Source organism: Sturnira hondurensis, unplaced genomic scaffold (genome assembly GCF_014824575.4).
Source record: "Sturnira hondurensis isolate 20B ecotype Veracruz unplaced genomic scaffold, ASM1482457v3 Scaffold0006713, whole genome shotgun sequence".
NCBI classification, from domain to species: domain Eukaryota; kingdom Metazoa; phylum Chordata; class Mammalia; order Chiroptera; family Phyllostomidae; genus Sturnira; species Sturnira hondurensis.
In genome coordinates this window covers 3,079,909-3,098,563 of record NW_028079344.1, presented here as the reverse complement: position 1 = coordinate 3,098,563, position 18,655 = coordinate 3,079,909, and the positions used below count along the sequence as shown (strand labels likewise).

The 18,655-nt window shown below is 40.3% G+C and overlaps 1 protein-coding gene across 6 annotated transcripts in view; it reads right to left on the bottom strand.

The window, feature by feature from the left end:
• Positions 1-18,655, bottom strand: part of ARHGAP28 (Rho GTPase activating protein 28) — a 218,749-nt gene that overhangs the window by 70,151 nt on the left and 129,943 nt on the right. For 4 of the 6 annotated variants that reach the window (XM_037050328.1, XM_037050329.1, XM_037050325.1 and 1 more), the window contains exon 3: positions 17,578-17,795. In XM_037050328.1, the coding sequence (XP_036906223.1) occupies positions 17,578-17,795 (218 nt within the window). Of the gene's footprint in view, positions 1-10,049; positions 10,143-17,577; positions 17,796-18,655 lie in introns of all 6 variants that reach the window. The other 2 variants (XM_037050327.1, XM_037050324.1) reach the window with 1 other exon arrangement.

Below are 18,655 nucleotides of genomic sequence, written 5' to 3'. Positions count from 1 at the left end.
TAGGTCTCTCACAGGCGTCCTACGGCTTTTAGCAGCACTTGCAATATGATGACATGTCCCCAAATAGGATGAAAATGGCTTATTCTCTGATGAGAGCAACTTTTGCAAAATACACTTTTACATGAGACCTTAGAAACATTTATTTTTCATCTTGCTTTTCTGTATTTTCTTTCTCCAAAAGTATATGTATTATATTGATAACAAAAACACATGATCTGTTTTGAAGTGGAAACAACGGAGGAGGCACTATAGGAAAACTCAGGTGAGGGTGGAGGGCTGAGGTGCACCACTCCCGATCAAAATCAGAGGAAGTGTGTATTTTTAGAATAACAAACTGTAGGGCACACCTGGGCTGGGGTGGTGGTCACAGGCCAGAATAGTACCAGAGAACGTGGGAAGCCAGTAACACGAGGCGCTGGAAGAAGAGATGGGCCGTGACTGGCTGTGTCACAGACAGATTCTGGACTGGTCAGTTGGACTGTGTGGAAAGCCCCATGCTTGTCAGGAGTGGCAGGAGGCACCCGGGGGGATTTTTCTCAAAAAAAGAACTGAGCAGCCAAGTGGGGACCTCACACACATAGGAACCTTGCATGTGCATGGACTAGGCCAGCGAAGGAGGAGGAGTGGGGACGCGATTGCTCCNAATATGATGGCATGTCCCCAAATAGGATGAAAATGGCTTATTCTCTGATGAGAATAAGCCCCATGCTTGTCAGGAGTGGCAGGAGGCACCCGGGGGGATTTTTCTCAAAAAAAGAACTGAGCAGCCAAGTGGGGACCTCACACACATAGGAACCTTGCATGTGCATGGACTAGGCCAGCGAAGGAGGAGGAGTGGGGACGCGATTGCTCCCACTCAGAGCCTCACGAATTGATCAAAGAGGGGCTGCAGGGGCTGGGAGAGGCAGCCCAGGGAGACTTCTTCCAATAGCAGAACGGAGCCCTTGGCACCACTGAAGCCAGGCCAATGCAGGGGGAGGAGGGTGGGTTCGATTTGCCACCACTCTGCGCACCTCACAGACTGATCAAAGGATTGCAAAACCAGGTAGATAATTGGTGCTGGCCTGACACAAATGCACAGAGTGGACAGTGTGGGCCACACAGCACTCTGAGGGTCTGGGTTGGACACTGGGCACCTGTGAATACTATAGGCCAGACTGAGCCCCCATCCTTGTGGGACCACAGGAAAGGGAAAACGGAGCCCAGCTCCACCCGCCTGCAGGATCCAGGAGGACCTGCAAAACCTGTTTGGCAGGTGTAGAGTCACCAGGAGGCTTCTTTTTCCTTAACAGTAAGACAGTAAGACCTGGAGCCCAGAGAAAACCAGAGATGGCGCCAGAAAGAAGTCAGAAGGTGAACACACAGCTGAGATAAAGGGCTTCACTCTGTTACCCTCAGAACTTACATGTTTTTAAAAAATTTCTCTTCTATTTAGTTCTTTTGTTTTCGTTTGATTTGTCTTTTTATTTTCCCTTTCATATTGCATTTTAATTTTCTTCTTTCACTTCACTCATATTTCAAATAACTCACTATCCTTGGTCTTTTACCTTTTATTCTTTCTATTCCAATTATATATTTCTTGTCATACCATTGCTATTCCAAATACCACACAACACCCTTCCTTGGTCTTAATCCATTTCACCATCTTCCTGAATTTTATTTTATTGTATTTTTATTTTTTTATTTTTTTAAAATATAGTTTATTGATTATACCATTACAGTTGTTCTATTTACTTCCTGAATTTTATTACTGTTGTGGTTAACTTCATTTTCTCTCACAATAGGCCCGGTTTCTATCCCTCACTCTCACTGTTTCTCCTCCATCTAACCTCCCATAAGCGCTCTTCGTTCCTATGCCAGGTCACATTCTTTTTCCCTTCTAAGAGTCTTATTTCCTTTTCTCCTTTTATAAACCGTGTGTAGTTGGGTGACATATCACAGTTATTGCTGTACTTCTCCAAAGAAACTCCTATATGTTCACTATTTGTTTGTACTTTAAATCCTACAGAATACAGGTGGTAAACACAAGGCCTACAGGCCAAATCCAGCCCCCCACCTTATTATATGCGGTGAGGCACCTTGTTTCTACCTGGCAGCAGCACCGGGCTCCTTGCCCCTAGTTAAGGGGAGTAGTTACATTTATACAGTCCTAAAGTTACATTCATCCCTTTAAAGGTAACCACGAGGCTGATATACCCGCGCCCCCCCGACTGTGAAAATGAGTTTGATACCCCTGTCATAGAATACTCTCCCACTGTCTCACTCCATTTCACCTTTGCCCTGACCCTGATCAGCTGAGTAGGAATTTTATTTAATTTTTTCTCTCTTCCCCTTTTCTTTCTTTTCCATCATGCTTTCTTGTTTTACTTATGTTGTAAATCTTGCTCTCACCCTTTCGTCGCCTCGGTTCTACTCCAGCTCTTATCAACTCTCCTCCCTCTTACCACACAATACTTTCCTATCTTTTAGTCATTTCATATTTCCTTTGTTATATATTATCCATAGTCTCTCTTCACTATTATTGATCTTAATTCAGTTGTGGTAGAGACTGCTGATGTGGTAGTGGGTTCATTTTGCTGATATAGGTTTGGTTGTCTGGCAATACTGCTTTGTTAACCAACACTTACACAACACCATATGAGATAAAGTGAGAGTTTTATCAGTAAACCTACTGGAGGGGAGGAGCCACCAACAGCTAAAACCCAAGTACAACAAGAGGGATGACACAAATGGAAGGAAGGGCAACCCTAGCCCTGGCTGGTGTAGCTCAGTGGATTGAGCATGGGCCTGTGAGCCAGACGATCATGGTTTGATTCCCAGTCAGGGCACATGCCTGGGTTGCGGGCCAGTTCCCACCGGACACATGAGAAGGCAACCATACACTGATGTTTCTCTCCCTCTCTCCTTCCCTTCCCCTCTAAAAATAAATAGATAAAATCTTTTAAAAAAAGGGCAACCCTAGAACATCCAAACAAGTTGACCAAAGAGACGGAACCACTGAGTCCCACAGAACCCCTACCACAGAAGCTCACCCTACAATGTCAGCTGGCAAAACGGAGCATCTAGAATGACAGAAACAAAAAGTCACCTAAAATGGGAGGCAAAGAATGACCCACAACTAAAAGGAATGGAAGACTCCCCAGTAAAAGAGCTAAATGAAATGAAGGCAAGCAAACTATCAGATATAGAACTCAAAAGGATGGTTATAAAGATACTGAAGAAACTCACTGACAACTACAAGGAACTGAGTGGGAACTACAACAGTGTGAAAAAGGAAATAGAAACTATAAACAGGAACTAGGGAGAAATGAAGACTATAGTGTCTAAAACTAAAAATACACTAGAAGGAATTACAAGCAGGCTAGATGAAGCAGAAGACTTAATTAGTGAGCTGGAAGAAAAAGTAAAAAGAAATACCCAGGTAGAGCAGCTGCACAAAAAAAGACTCAAAAAAATATGAAGATGGCATAAGGGAACTGCAAGACATGAAATAAAACAACATTCAAATCATAGGAATATCAAAAGAAGAAAATAAGCAAGGGATATAAATCCTGTTTGGAAAAATAATGACAGAAAAATTCCCAAACCTGTAAAAGGGAAAAAGCCACACAAGTTCAGGAAGCACAGAGGGTCCCAATCAAGATGAACCCAAAGAGGCCTTCTCCAAGACACATCATGATTAAAATACCAAATACTAAAGACAAAGAGAATCATAAAGGAAACAAGGAAGAAACAACCAGTAACATACAAGGGAGCACCAATAAGGCTATCAGCTGATTTCTCAACAGAAACACTACAAGCCAGAAGGGAATGGCAAGAAATATTCCAAGTAATGAAAAGCAAAGACCTGCAACTGAGAGGACTCTATGCAGCAAGGCTCTCAATTAAAATGAAAGGTGAAAATAAGGATTCTCCCAGACCAAAGAAGGCTAAAAGAATGCATCTCCACCAAACCAGCACAGCAAGAGATACTAAAGGGACTGCTATAAGAAGAGGAAGAATAAGAGTGAGAAAGACAGGAGCACAGGTACAAAGTGGGTAAAATGAATAAGTGCCTGTCAATAATAACTTTAAATGTAAATGGATTAAACGCTCCGATTAAAAGACATAGGGCAGCTGAATGGGTAAGAAAACATGACCTGCACGTGTGCTGCCTACAAGAGACCACCTCAGAACAAAAGACCTACACAGACTGAAAGTGAAGGGTTAAAAAAATATTCCAAGCAAATGGACAGGAAAAAGAAGCTGGGATAGCAATACCTGTATCAGACAAAACAGACTTCAAAAGGCCATAAAAACAGACCCAGAAGGACACTTCATTATACTCAAGGGAAGAATCCATCAAGAAGACGTAAACATTATAAACATATATGCACCAAACAAAGGAGCGCCCAAATATATAAGGTATATCTTGGAGGACTTCAAGAAAGATAATAGACCAGCAACACACATATACGAGGGGATTTTTAAAACCCCACCGTCAACAATGGATAGGTCTTCCAAACAAAATATCAACAAGGATATTGTGGCACTGAACAATACCCTAGATCAAGTGGACTTAACTGATATATACAGAACCTTTCATCCCCCCAAAGCAAAATACACATTTTTTTCAAAAGCATAAGGAACATTTTCAAAGATAGACCCCCATGATAGGACACAAAACAAACCTCAACAAATTCAAGAAAACAAATTATATCAAGTATTTGTAGAGGCATCACAATACCTGATACCAAACTACATTACAAGGCCACTGTAATCAAAACAGTCTGGTACTGACATAAGAACACACACACAGACCAACGGAACAAAGAGCCCCAAAATAATCCCATATCTCTATGGTCAATTAGTATTCAACAAAGTGGGCAGAAGCATAAAATGGGGTAAAAATAGCCCCTTCAACAAATGGTGTAGGGAGACCTGAACAGCTACATGCGAATAAATGGAACTCAACCACCTACTTACACCATACACAAAAATAAATTCAAGAAGGATTAAAGATTTAAATGTAAGTCATGACATTATAACAGCCCTACAGGAGAATATACTCAGGAAAATCTCAGATATTCCACAAAACAATATTTTCACTGATATGTTCCCTAGAGTAAGGGGTATAAACAAATGGTGCTTTATCAAATTAAAAAGTTTCTGCATGGCTAAAGAAAACATCAGCAACATGAAAAGGGAACCAACCACACGGGAAAATACATTTGCCAATGATACTTTGCACAAGGGTTTGATCTCCAAAATATATAAAGAACTCACACAACTCTACTCTAGGAAGGCAAACAACCCAATCAAAAAAATGGGCAAAGGACCTGAACAAACACTTCTCCAAGAAAGACATACAGAGGGGCCAGCGACCTATGAAAGGATGCTCAGCATCACTAGCCATTAGACAGATGCAAATTAAAACCACAATGAGTACCACTTCATACCAGTCAGAACGGGCATCATAAACAAATCAACAAACAACAAGGGCTGGCAAGGCTGTGGAGAAAAGGGAACCCTAGTGCCCTGTTGGTGGGAATGCAGACTGGTGCAGCCACTGAGGGGAACAGCACAGAATTTCCTCAGAAAACTAAAAATGGAACTGCCTTTTGATCCGGCAATTCCATTGCTGGAATTATACCATGAAAACCCTGAAACACCAATTCAAAACAACCTATGCACCTCAATGTTCACATCAGCACTATCTACAATACCCAAGTGCTGGAAGCAGGCTAAGTGCCCATCAGTAAATGAGTGGATCAAAAAACTGCGTACATTTACACAATGGAATTCTATGCAGCAGAAAGAAAAAAAGGAGCCCCTACACTTTGAGACAGCATGGATGGAACTGGAGAGCATTATACTAACTGAAATAAGCCAGGTGGTAAAAGACAAATACTGCATTATCTCACCTATATGTAACAAACCAACAAGTAACATATAACCAGAGACACTGAAATAAAGAATAATCTGACAGTAACCTGAGGGGAGGGAAGAGGCAGGTAACAGGGAAATGAAGAAGGGTCATCAAGAAACATGTATAAAAGACCCATGGACAGAGCCGAATGGGTTAGGACTGAGGGTGGGAGGTGGGGGTGTGTGCAACAGGGAAGAGCGGTGGAGGGGAAATGGCGACAACTGTACTTGAACAACAGCAAAATAGAGAAATAAAAGTTTATGTTGTTATATTGAGAAAAAAAGAACAAGCTGCCAATGGAACTGAAAACCAACAAAGTGTTCTAATAACAGATCAGAATTTGTTAGAAATCCCTGAAATTAAAATGTAAGCAATTGATTTCATAACTGTACAGAAATCTCAGACTAAAAGCAGCATAAGACAACCTTGCTGGCATGGGAAGGAGGAATCCACAAAAAAGAGACAAACAACAAAGCTCAGAGTGAAAATTACAAAGGGCAGTAAGGGGCTTGAGGGTCATAGCCAGGACAATTTGTCATAAAATGCTTTCTCAAAAGAGGGGCTAGGCTGACCTCCCCACAGCCCCTTTTACACTAAGCAGCAGGCAGGAGCTACGCATGAACCCCAGGAAAGCGCTCTGAGTCATGGGAACTGTCTGCCTTGATAAGATGTCCAGTGTTGGGACCAAAAAACCTTTAATTTAATCAGGTTACTCTGAACCTCCACAAAAGACAAGGATGGGAGAATAAAAGGAAAACATCAGCTTTGTCTCGGGTGAAAATAAAGTTGTTCACTGCTCTCTCTTTGGCACAGAAGGTGTGTGTGTGTGTGTGTGAATGCACTAATGCAGGTATGCTGTTTAACTTCCATTTACACACCATTCTCATACTTTATTTATGTATACAGTACCCCAAGCTTTCCCTCTTATTCAAGAAATGGTGATTGGAAAAATACCTATGTAATGGCAGGAAATAATATAGCAATGACATATCCTAAGTCATTGAATAATCAACCCAGTTCATTAATAAGTATAAATTAATCACCAAATATCATCAGTCATTGGAGAAAAGCAACATAAAAAGCCATCCATGGAGAAAATTAAAATCCTGAAAAAGACATGTAGTGATAAACAGTCTGGGAGAAAGAGATAACTGAAGGAAGAGAAGGCAGCTTATAATGATTTAATAATTTCATGTGGATTTGAGAAGCTATTGTATCCATAAATCAGAAGCTAACTATAATAATAAACAGGAGTCAGTAAAAAAGCAAGAGTTCTTGTGAATCAACAGAATTTAACTGCTGGATTTAAAAAAGTAATGGCAGTTAAATTATAACTACTCAGAGCAAATATTTGAAATAGGGATCTACAAAATGATGTACACAAAATCATTACTAGCATACAAAACAAACAAAAAAGATAGGTAAAATGTAAAAGAAAACTTAAGAGATATGTGAGTTTAATTAAAGTAATGAAAGAAAAGATAGACAAAATGAGAAAAATAAAATAATTAGAGAAATGATGGGAAGAGAATGTTCAGAACTAAAAGGAACACTTACAGAAATAAAAAACTGAGTGCTAATCATGATTTAAAAAATGATTTTATAGCCTTATGATAGTTCAAGTCTCCAAAAATAATAATAATCCTAAAAAATCTAAGGAAATATGAAAATGAGAATAGTATATAAGATAGAGGAATAAGATTTAGAGAGGCATCAGACTTCTCAATATGGACACTATATGTAAAAGCAAATAGATGAATATTTATATAAATCTTAAAGAAACTGGTTTAGGGCCTAGCATTTTGATACTTACCAAGTTAGGATTTAAGTTTTTAGATATGAAAATTTAGTATCTAGAGATATTTCTTGTCAGATTTGCTCAAAGGATAAAAGGCTGAATCTGCTAAGCAGATGTAATATTTTGTAGTATGTGTGATTATGCAGGTTAATATTTTTACTGTCCTCTGTAGTCACTGTTTAATGCTAGCCTCATGAACCCCCCCCCATTAGAAAGAACAGTGCAACTGACCCTCGAACAGCAGGAGTCCAAGCAGCTCAAGTTCACTTACACGTTCATGAGTCAGGTGTACTTGCTTTCTCATTCTGTAAACTTGTGAGCAGTTCAAGGTTATGGCTAAGGTAAAACAAATGTTCTCTTCCATGTCAGTGAGAAGTTTCTTCACATGTTTGGCACCACACCTGACCCTGATTAACCTTTAGAAGGAGATAAGACCTTCAAGAAGTTGAAATAAAAGGTAATAAATAAAAGCAAGGAAAGAGAAAAGAAATACAATAAATACAGACTCTTCATTAGAGTCCATGGCAAGGGGTGGAAGTGTCAGGGGTATGGCATAAGACCTAATGTAAGGCCGGCTGCTCTGTGCTGCCTGGACAGCTGGTCAAATCGGGAAGGCTGTGAGTGGTCTGACCACAGGTTCCCCTCCCACTCTGCCCCTGTATACAAGGTGCCCCAGCCAGACCAAGCTCCTATCCAGGGGATCAGACATAGTTCCTCATTGTCCCTGAGTGGTGGGTTTCAGTTCCTCACCAGCAGGTGAACTTGTTCAAACAAGCCAATCACATCCTCCTATGGGAGCCAGGGGGACCCAACCCTCTTGTTACTACAAAGCCTGCCTCCTGCAGCCCGGCTTGTTCACTCAGCCCTCGAGAGCACCCCATCTGTGGCTCTGTGTGGTGTGTGAATATGCGACTAATAAGTTGCTGTCAAGTGCCAGATGTCACGTGTCCAGCCATCCCTATAGCCCTAGGGTAGAAATCCCTCCCTCACCTGTGAGGTGAATAGGAGGCAATCAAAATGTAGGTAGAGTCAGGTGGGGTAAAGGCTCATGGAAACCCATTACTGGGAAACAGGCCAGTGTCTACTCTAACTTGTTCCTCCTCTGGCTGAGGGAAGCGGCAGTGGCTGCTGTGAAGGAAAAAGGAGCGGGAAGAGAGGAATGAATACCTCGGGTCAAGTCCCTGGTTGAGGTGAGGTATATAAGATTCCCTGCACTGAGGAGGTCACAAGAAACCTGTTTCTAACTCAACAGAAAACGTAAAAACCTCTCACTAGAAAGAGTTGGCTCTCTTATGAGAAATACAGTAAAACTAGAAAAAAACAGAGACTAAATCTGCAAAACAGGATGGTTCACCGCCCTAACTGACCAGACTCTCCCTCGGCCCTCGGCTTACCCTCAGTAAACAACGGGCAACCAGAATACCAACTGTCCACATCCAAACCCTACAAAAGAATTGTGGAAGGGACCAAAAGTAACCCATGATAGAGTGCCCCATTGCAAAATATACATAAGATGAAAATAGATTATATAGAAACTAAAAAACGAAACATCATCATCTTCATTGGATCAAAGGTGGTATAGGGGTTATTCTTAGACTAGCAAAGAGTCCCTCCTCTTCTGTTAGGAAGGAAAAAAAGCTGAGCTAAGGAGAAGAAAACATATTGAAGCGTAAAAGAGGGAAGTCTCCCACTGCAAGTGTTCTCTGCAGCTGTGAGTCCATGTGGAGAAAGATCCCAGCAAAGCAACGACCTTTCTCCCTTTCCTACTTGGGGTGCACCACTTCAAAAAAGGACCCTGGCCTCAAGTGGTCCAGGTCACAGTGGGATGAACTCATCTCACAAAAACAGAGCTGTCTATTGAGACAAAATGAGCTCTACTGAAACATCTCACCTCCTGTGGCACAATGGAAAATGTCTACCCCGTGTGCTAGATGCTGTACTTTCCCCACTCACTGCTGTACATGTAAGATGCTATTGTGCCGCTGCCCCCAAATATTTACATTTAAAAAATAACTGAAATGTCAAAATATTTCCAATAGTGAGAATTACACGAATACTGAAAGTTATCTGGAAGGTAGTGCAAATCTTCCATTATTCACTCAACAAACAGAACGGAAGTTTAGCTAATGACCTCCCCCACATTCTGACATGGCTGTGGCTGTAGCCAGAGCTGTGGTTGTTTTTGATGCTGTAGATACAGGTAGACCATGGACTTGTTTGTGTTTTGAGTCTCCTTTTTGTTGTTACACACAGGAATTTTTTTTTTCAAGTATTCCTAACTGCCTTGAACAAATCACTTTTTTCCTAATCTCCTTACTCTTAATTCCCCTTGCTCTATCTTACCAGTAGGCCATTTCTGGGGGGAACTGCTGAGAGCCCTTCTTCATCCAGGGTTGCATCCAAACGAGGAGTTGGGATAGAAGAAAAATCATCTGGCTATTGAAAAAAAATGAAAGTGCATTTTTATTCAGGCGTATTCTCCCAAAGGTCATTGTGCATTCAGTTGTGTGGTATGTATAATATGTGCACATTCACCCATACTTGTGGAGCTCCACATACAAATGACTTGCCTGTGTTCACTGATCACTGCATGTAGTCATTTATCAGCCAATACTTGCCAGGATGACGACAGACACTGGTCTCTGTGGAGACCAGACACTGTCCACTGCCTACCCCTAACTTAGGCACCTATCTTCCTTAATAGCATACCAATATATTTTTAGAAGTTTTTGTGTCCATCCTGAAAATTTTTGATTTTCCAGGCTTTCTTGCAGCTTAAAGATGTTCATTTAACAGTTCTGGATGACAGGTGGTAAGTGAAATTCTACCATATCAGATTTCCAGGAAAGGAAGGCCAGAGGGACAGAAGCAGTCGGTACAAGTTCCAGGAACTGCCAGGAACATGGACATGGTGCCTTAGTGGCCAAGTCAACTTGTAAGCAATAGGATGAAGGCCTCACATGAAAGATGAAATAGAAATGCAAAAGGAAATTGGGTCAATGCTAAGGAAAAGGAACACTTCCCTTTAGCTTCTTAAAGAGAGAAAACAAACACCTGTATTTGTAGAACTCATGATTTCTTGGGTTCTCTGTTAAATGTAGTCAAATGTCTATAAGTGATATAATCCATCATATTTTTTAAAACAGGGTGCATGACCCCACTTATACAGACAATTATAAGTCAGTACCACTTTTAACAGTTATCAATAATGAAATTGGAAATAAATTAGACTGACTATTTTGCTCAGTTAAATGTGTTACTGAATAAAATATCTGGTCCACATATTCTGATTGCTACAAAAATGTACCTGGGCACTGGGGTCTGTTCATGACGAGTGAGACCACAGGCCTTGTGTTGTGCATCTGAGGCAGGTTTGGTATTTGTGACTGAGTGCATAACGGCTCTGCCGAAACAAGGGCTGAATATTTTACTCCTTTATGGTAAGAACTCCATTGAAAATAAAATTTATTGGATATTCAATGAAATCATAAAATTTTATTTGGGTCCATAGAAATAGTCATTTTGGGGTCCATTCCTTGTCTATATTTTCTAAGTTTCCGGTAAAGATTATGCATTACTCTTATAAGAAGGAAAAAAATTGGGGGAAGGAACAGTACTCCTTCCTTTGGGAAGGAGAATTGGATCAAGATAACAAAATACACATACCACTTTCTCTTCCCCCGAAAATCACTCAAAGTGTCAAGAGAGATACCTTTTTTATAGAGTAACTCTAGAAACCATTAACATTTCCACTAGAAGAACAGAAATTGTTGAATGTTCCTGGAAGATACAAAGTAAGCAAGAATGGTTTGATAAGAATAGAGAAAAACGTCAGTCTGAAAAAAAGGTACAAGAGGAAAATGTGCAGCAGATAAATGCTGGTCCAGAAAAAACCTCCTATTAAGAACAACAACAACAAAAAAGAGCACATAGTCACCACCCACCCCACCCCCCCAATTTGGAAAACAAAGAACAAAGTAACTGAAGAATGTTTTTCTGAACAGAGAGGCCAGGAGACCTTTTTTCTCTCTCACACGGATCAACAGGTAACAGCTAAATGTGATTCTAGGTTAAAACCCAAGAGGAGTCCTCTTGGTGACAGAGTGGCCACCTGCCTTGGGGATGGTGGCAGCTGTCCTAGCACGTGTGTTTGTCTTGAACAAAAAGAGAGTTGAATTGCACTTCCCTGAGTCCTTCTAAGAGGATGTGGGCAGGAGTATAAACAGGGAAGTTAGGCTTGCCTGATAGGAAAATTAGTTAGGATTCTGTAGGACCCTTGTTACTTTGACACTGATGTCATATTTTTGCCTCTTTAAGTGAAATGTGACAGTTGACATGGACACACTTCACCATTCACAGATACCCAGACTCCTATTCACCAGGGAGCTCTGGAGAGAAAACAGGTTTACATAACTGCATAGGAAATACACCGCCATTACTTTTACTAAACAATCAATCGATATAGTCCTTGGTAAATAAATACTGATCAACAGCCAGGGATCAAAATCAGTTGAATAGCAGTGAAAGAAAAAAACAATGATCCCCCAAATAAACACTTAACCCTGAAGTAAAAAGATAATTTAAATAAGAGATTTCTGGAATTTAGGTCTTAATTTAGTAACATCAGAGTGCTGAGAGGTTACTGCAGCCAAGAAACAAGAATGGATGGCTAAAAAATTGAAAAACCAGGGGCAAGGAGAGCCTGTGGGAAATTAACAATATAACTTAAATTTTTTTAAATAAAGGCATATTCTTCTGGCCAAGCTGGAGATAGATACACTTTGCCTTCTCACACAACCAAAACAACAACAAATCTAAAAATAAAAATAAAAAACAACCAGAACTGACAAAAAATATGAACTATACAGAAGTCTGATGACCAAGGAACATTCATCCAGACCAGTAAAAGTGGAGACAGGCAGCCAGGAGGGGAGGACTCGTGGCAAGATGGGGGCTGGAAGACCAGGGCAGTCCAGGTGGCAGCTGACAGAGGAGGCAGTGCCACATTTGTGTGCAGATAAACCAGGAAGAAAAACTGGGGAGTGAGACAGACCACGCAACCCAGAGTTCTAGTTCGGGGAAATAAAGCTTCAAAACCTCTAACTGAAAAAACCTGTGGGGGTTGAGGTGGCAGTGGGAGAAACTCCCAGCCACACAGGAGAGTTTGGTCCTAGAACCCCACAGGGTCCTAGAACGTACACAAACCCACCCACCTGGGAATCAGCATCAGAAGGGCCCCATTTGCTTGTGGGTAGAGGAGGAAGTGACAGAAAGTCGGCAGAGAGCTGAGCGGGCCAAGCTGTTCCCTCAGACCACTCCCTGACATAGAGCATTACAACACAGCAATGTGGGTTGCCCCGCCCTAGTGAATACCTAAGGCTCTACCACTTACTACATAATAGGTGTGCCAAGGCAAAAAAAAAATGGCCCAAATGAAAGAACAGATCAAAGCTTCAGAAAAAATATGACTATGCAATAGAGAGACAGCCAACCTATCAGATACACAATTCAAAACACTGGTAATCAGGATGCTCACAGAACCGGTTGAATTTGGTCACAAATTAGATGAAAAAATGAAGGTTATGAAAAGTGAAATAAAGAGAACCAACAGTGAAGGGAAGGAAACTGGGACTTAAATCAACAGTTTGGACCAGAAGGAAGAAATTAACATTCAACCAGAATAGAATGAAAAAACAAGAATTCAAAAACACAAGGAGAGACTTAGATACCTCTAGGACAACTTTAAACATTCCAACATCTTCATAGGGATGCCAGAAGGAGAAGAGGAAGAACAAGAAATTGAACACTTATTTGAAAACATAATGAAGGAGAACTTCCCTATCTGACAAAAGAAATAGATGTCCAGGAAGTCCAGGAAGCTCAGACAGCCCCTAAGAAGCTGGACCCAAGAAGGAACACACCAAGGCACATCATAATTACATTATCCAAGATTAAAGATAAGGAGAGAATCTTAAAAGCAGCAAGAGGAAAAGAGACAGTTACCTACAAAGGAGTTCCTGTAAGACTATCAGCTGATTTCTCAAAAGAAACCTTACAGGCAAGAAGGGCCTAGAAAGAAGTATTTGAAGGCATGAAAGGCAAGGACCTACATCCAAGATTGCTCCCTCCAGCAAAGCTATCACTTAGAATGGAAGGTTGGATCAAGTGCTTCCCAGATAAGGTCAAGTGAAAGGAGTTCATCATCACCAAGCCCTTATTCTATGAAATGTTAAAGGAATTTATCTAAGAAAAAGAAGAAGATCAAAACTACGAAAAGTAAAATGACAAGAAATTCACAACTGTCAACAACCAAACTTTAAAAAAAAAAACCAAAAACCTAAACCAAAAACAAACTAAGCAAACAACTACAACAGGAACAGAATCACAGAAATTGAGATCACATGAAGGGTATTCAGTGGGTAAGGGAAGGGGGGAATGAAGAAAAAGGTACAGAGAATAAGTAGCATAAATGGTAAGCAGAAAATAGACAGGGGCAGGTTAAGAATGGTATGGGAAATATAGAAGTCAAAGAACTTACATGTATGACACATGGACATGAACAGGGAAAGGGGGAATGTGGGTGGGAGGGGGTGTGCAGGGAGGCGTTGAATAAAGAGGGGGAAATGGGACAACTGTAATAGTATAATCAATAAAATATATTTAAAAATAAAGGCATATTACTAATATAAAAATGACATCAAAGAAATATTCAAGAATGAAGACCAAACATACACACAAAACAAATCTTGGAATACATAAAGGAACATTTAGGAGAAAGAGAGGTTCAATCCAAACATTAAAACAAAAATCTAACAGGAATTCTACAAGGAGATAACAGAGAAAATGAATGAAATCAATATTGTTTTAAATGCTAGAAAAAACACGTGGAACCTGAAGAATGAACTTGGAAGAGCTCACTTAGTAGTGAGCAGGATGAATTTTTCAAACAGGTGAAACAGGTAAAAATTTCAAGGTTCCAATGATAAAAAATAAAATTTGAAAAGCTTCCACATCTGCATGTGAGGAAGTGGGAATGATACAGACACTGTTGCAGTGGTGCCTGAGAGGAGCTGATGGACAAGCACCTTCCAAATTCTGAAGGAAAATGGTTTTGAGCATGGGCTTCTATGTGCAAAAAATTAAGAGAAAAACTAGTGTAATCTACACATTTATCTTTCAAGTCATCGGGTTTATATCTCCACCAGGTAAGTTTGCTGGGTCAAACTCATATGTCCAAGATTGATGCAAAATTACCTTACAAAAATTATGATGTGAAGTGGAAAAATTTAAGGAATTATTCTAATAATGTAGATTAATGATGCCAAAGAAAGAAAGAAAGAGCAGTAGGAAATAATAAGAGGGAAATAGAGAGACAAAGAGGAGGAGGAGGAGGAGAAGGAAAAGCACATTTATAAAGAAAGGGACCAGGACAGATACTTGGAGAAAAAGGAAAGAGGGAGGAATTGGTGTTTATGCTGTCAAATGTAAATAGGAAACTGAAAATTTTAGGTGCATTCCTAAAAGACCTTCATATCTTTTTACTTGGAGAAACAGATGCTGATTTTTTGTGGTTAAAAAAATCTGTGAGGATGATTATTAGGCTTTATATATTGTAAGTGTGCAAAATTTTGAAAATTTCTGCTTTTTTCACTTGAACAAAACCAAACTTTTTAGGCAGTGTATGCAATGCCAGGCTTTCACTGACTGTCAGACATCCCACTTGCCTGGATAGCACAAGACCTCTCTGCCTTGAGTACCTGGTCTTTCTTTTACCTGCAACCGCTCTCCCTGCCTCATCCCCATTCTCCATTCCTTCTAGAACCAGGGCTTCAGCAGCAAGACTGGAAGAGGAGATGAGGAAGACAGCAGGAGCAAGAGCCACCCCTGCCCTCCCCAGGCTGCCTCTGCCTGCACAGAGGCACTGTCTTAGGCCCTCTCTCTGTCGTTGCGGGAGTCAAACACCCAACAGTTCATTGCACCTGTTCATTATGGAAAAGTCAGAGACTTTTCATTTCTTTTTATACTTAAAGCCCCAGTGGGTAAGTGCCCACTTGAAGTTTCCCTTCAGGATCTAAGTAAAAGAAGGGGGAGGAGCACAAAAAGATCCCTTTCCCTCCCTATTTTACTAGACAGCCAGTTTTAGGAACTCTAAAGAGGCTACTTTTGCATTTTCTTAAGTAACTGGAGAATTTGGGAGAAACCAATAGATCCTTTCCTATTTTGTAGTTTGCTAGCAAAGAGCTAAACAAACTTTGTCTGAAGTGGGAAAGAAACCATATAGCCCAAGTTCTCAGGACTCTCTCAAGATGATCTGGAAGATAGCTGAAAAACGACCCAGGGAGTTTACACCAGCAGGGTAAGACTTTTCCTTGGTAGACACCTCAGCCAGGAACCTGTAGCTGGAGCCCTTGCCTGAAGTTGTGGGTATCCCTCTTATCTGATTACAGCTGTAGGGAATCTCACCATCCAGACAGACACAGGTTTCAAGTAGTTTGAAAGTTCAAACAGCACAGGGCTCTAACTGCACTTACCTCAAGGTATGCCATTATATACAGCAGAAAATTCTAGAAGTGTGCTATTCAATTCATTAGCTACAGGCCAGATGTAACTATTTAGCTTTAAATCAATTACAATTAGATAAAACTAAAAATTCAATTCCTTATTCACACCAGCCATATTTCAAATGCTAGTGTCACGTGTGACTGTGGCTACCACATTGGGCAGCACAGAAACGCATCATTTCTATCACTGTAGCAAGTTCTAAAGGATAGTGTTATTCTAAGACAATATTAGCACAAATGCAAAGGTTAACTAAGGGTATGTGAGCTGCTCTGGCCACTACTCAACATGATTAATATATCTAGAAGAGATGCCTTACAGACAACCTAAAGCAACTCAAGTGGGAAACTGTCTTCAACTATGCTTGCTACCGAGATCCTTGAAGTTTTAAATTATGTCTTACTGATATTACAATTAAACAGGTGGATAACCTAAATCAGAGTGATTAACTAATTTTCCCCAGGCAAATTTTTGGAATGGCAGCAGAATACCAAGTCTCCCCTACCGATACACTAATTACCCGCCAAGTTCCAAGAATCCTATCTGCAACTTAATTTAGGACCTTTCACAGAAAATGTGTCCAGTAATTATTTGTTGCATCAATGACTCAGCCATGCAATGCACATTGTAATGATGCAATGAATGCATGAATATGTGAGTTGTAGACAGAACAGTAAAGCCAACATATAGCAGAACATGACAAACAGCCTCAGAAATAAAAACAAGGCTGTGGAACTGCTCAGGGTAAGCTGAAATCTCAACCAGCCCTTCCTTATAAACCATATGATGCTTCCCTTATGCTTTTTATGAGTCATTCTTTCTCCTACTTAATTAATGCTCATATCTCCACATGTTTTTTGCCTTTTTAAGTTATTTTGACCACAAAGGCTACCCTATGCACTCACCGACCTCCACCCCCATTTAAAACAAACCACCCAAACTTTCTTGTCATACGGGGGCTGCTGTCCCCGAACTCCTGCAACTGTTTCCATTTAGCACTTAGATTTAAGTAAAAGCTCTGTGTATCCCATCCACAAAGACTTGCTCCAGGCCAAAAAGTTATTCTGAAGTCAAGGAAAAAGGGAATGCATTTAGTACTGAGGAAGATTGCGGAATGCGAGATAGGGAATGAAAGCTGAAGTTTCAAATTTGTAACAATGGGGGCCATGCTGTCTGCTTTAGTTTTCTTTAAAATCTAGCAAGTGAATGGCCTTTTCTGATACTTTTCCTTGTTCTCCTCCTCCTCGTTCCCTCATTCCCCAACCAACCAAGCCAAACCAAGCCAAACCTTTGAGCTACGTTCATTACTCACAGGAGAGGCGCTGGTGCCAAAGATGTCTCTGACATCCCTGACGGACTGCTTGTTCTTTTTCCTCATGGTTTGGGTATACGTATTATATCTCTTTTTCACTGCAGCTGCTTGGGTTCGAGTCAATGTGGAGAGCAAGGCTTTGCCATCCTCCTCTTCATCACCTGAGATCAGGGTTGATAAACCCACATCTTCCAACCACTCTGCTTCAAGTTCCCCCTCTGTAAAACGACATGACCAATAGGAGGTTAGAATACTCTGTCTGACTGGATGACGTACGTATCTCTAGGTCTTGCATATCAGTGAATAAGAAATATCAGTAAGCAATATATTAAGTCTGTCCTTTTTCAAAGTTATGGAAAAGGCCTATACAATGAATAAAAGTCTGTACTTTACTTTTCAAATAAGTCAAATTTTAAAGTGTTTTCTAGTACAGTAAGGTTATTTGGCAGATTGGGTAAGGCATTTTTCCTTGTCAGACAGTTAAATATAAGCCATATCTGGACTATCAGTTTAAAAGGGGATAAAATATGAATATTTAAACCATAATAGAAAAAGAGGGGTTTAATAGCACACAAAACAGTGTTTTAATCCCTCAGAGGCAGACTAAAGTCTTAGAAAGACTAAGGAAAGTTTCAAGATACTTCTTAGGCTCAGTGTCCTCTTGGCAACATAAAAGTAATAATAACAAAATTATTAGGTGGCTATGAGGATTGTTTTAAAAACATAGTTATAAAAATATATTCAATGAGTATTTGTTCTCTTACTGTTCTCTGTACTCTAAACAGTAGGTAACTTTTCTATTTTTCAGAAAGCAATTTAAAAATGTAAAATCTGTCATAATAAGAATCAACTGTTGTGGTAAATTAGAAGTACAGCAATAATAAATAACTCAAAATAACAACATCTTGTAACAGAAAATCCACTGCACATATGGTTTGGGGAACTATGCTAAACAAGCACTCCTGAGTGGGGTTTATCTAAAAAGCAGATCAGACTGATTTGTAAACAGTCTCTTCAAAATATCAGTCTAGGAGTCTTGGGCTATGCTTACATTATTGCATCATTGGTATGTGAACAA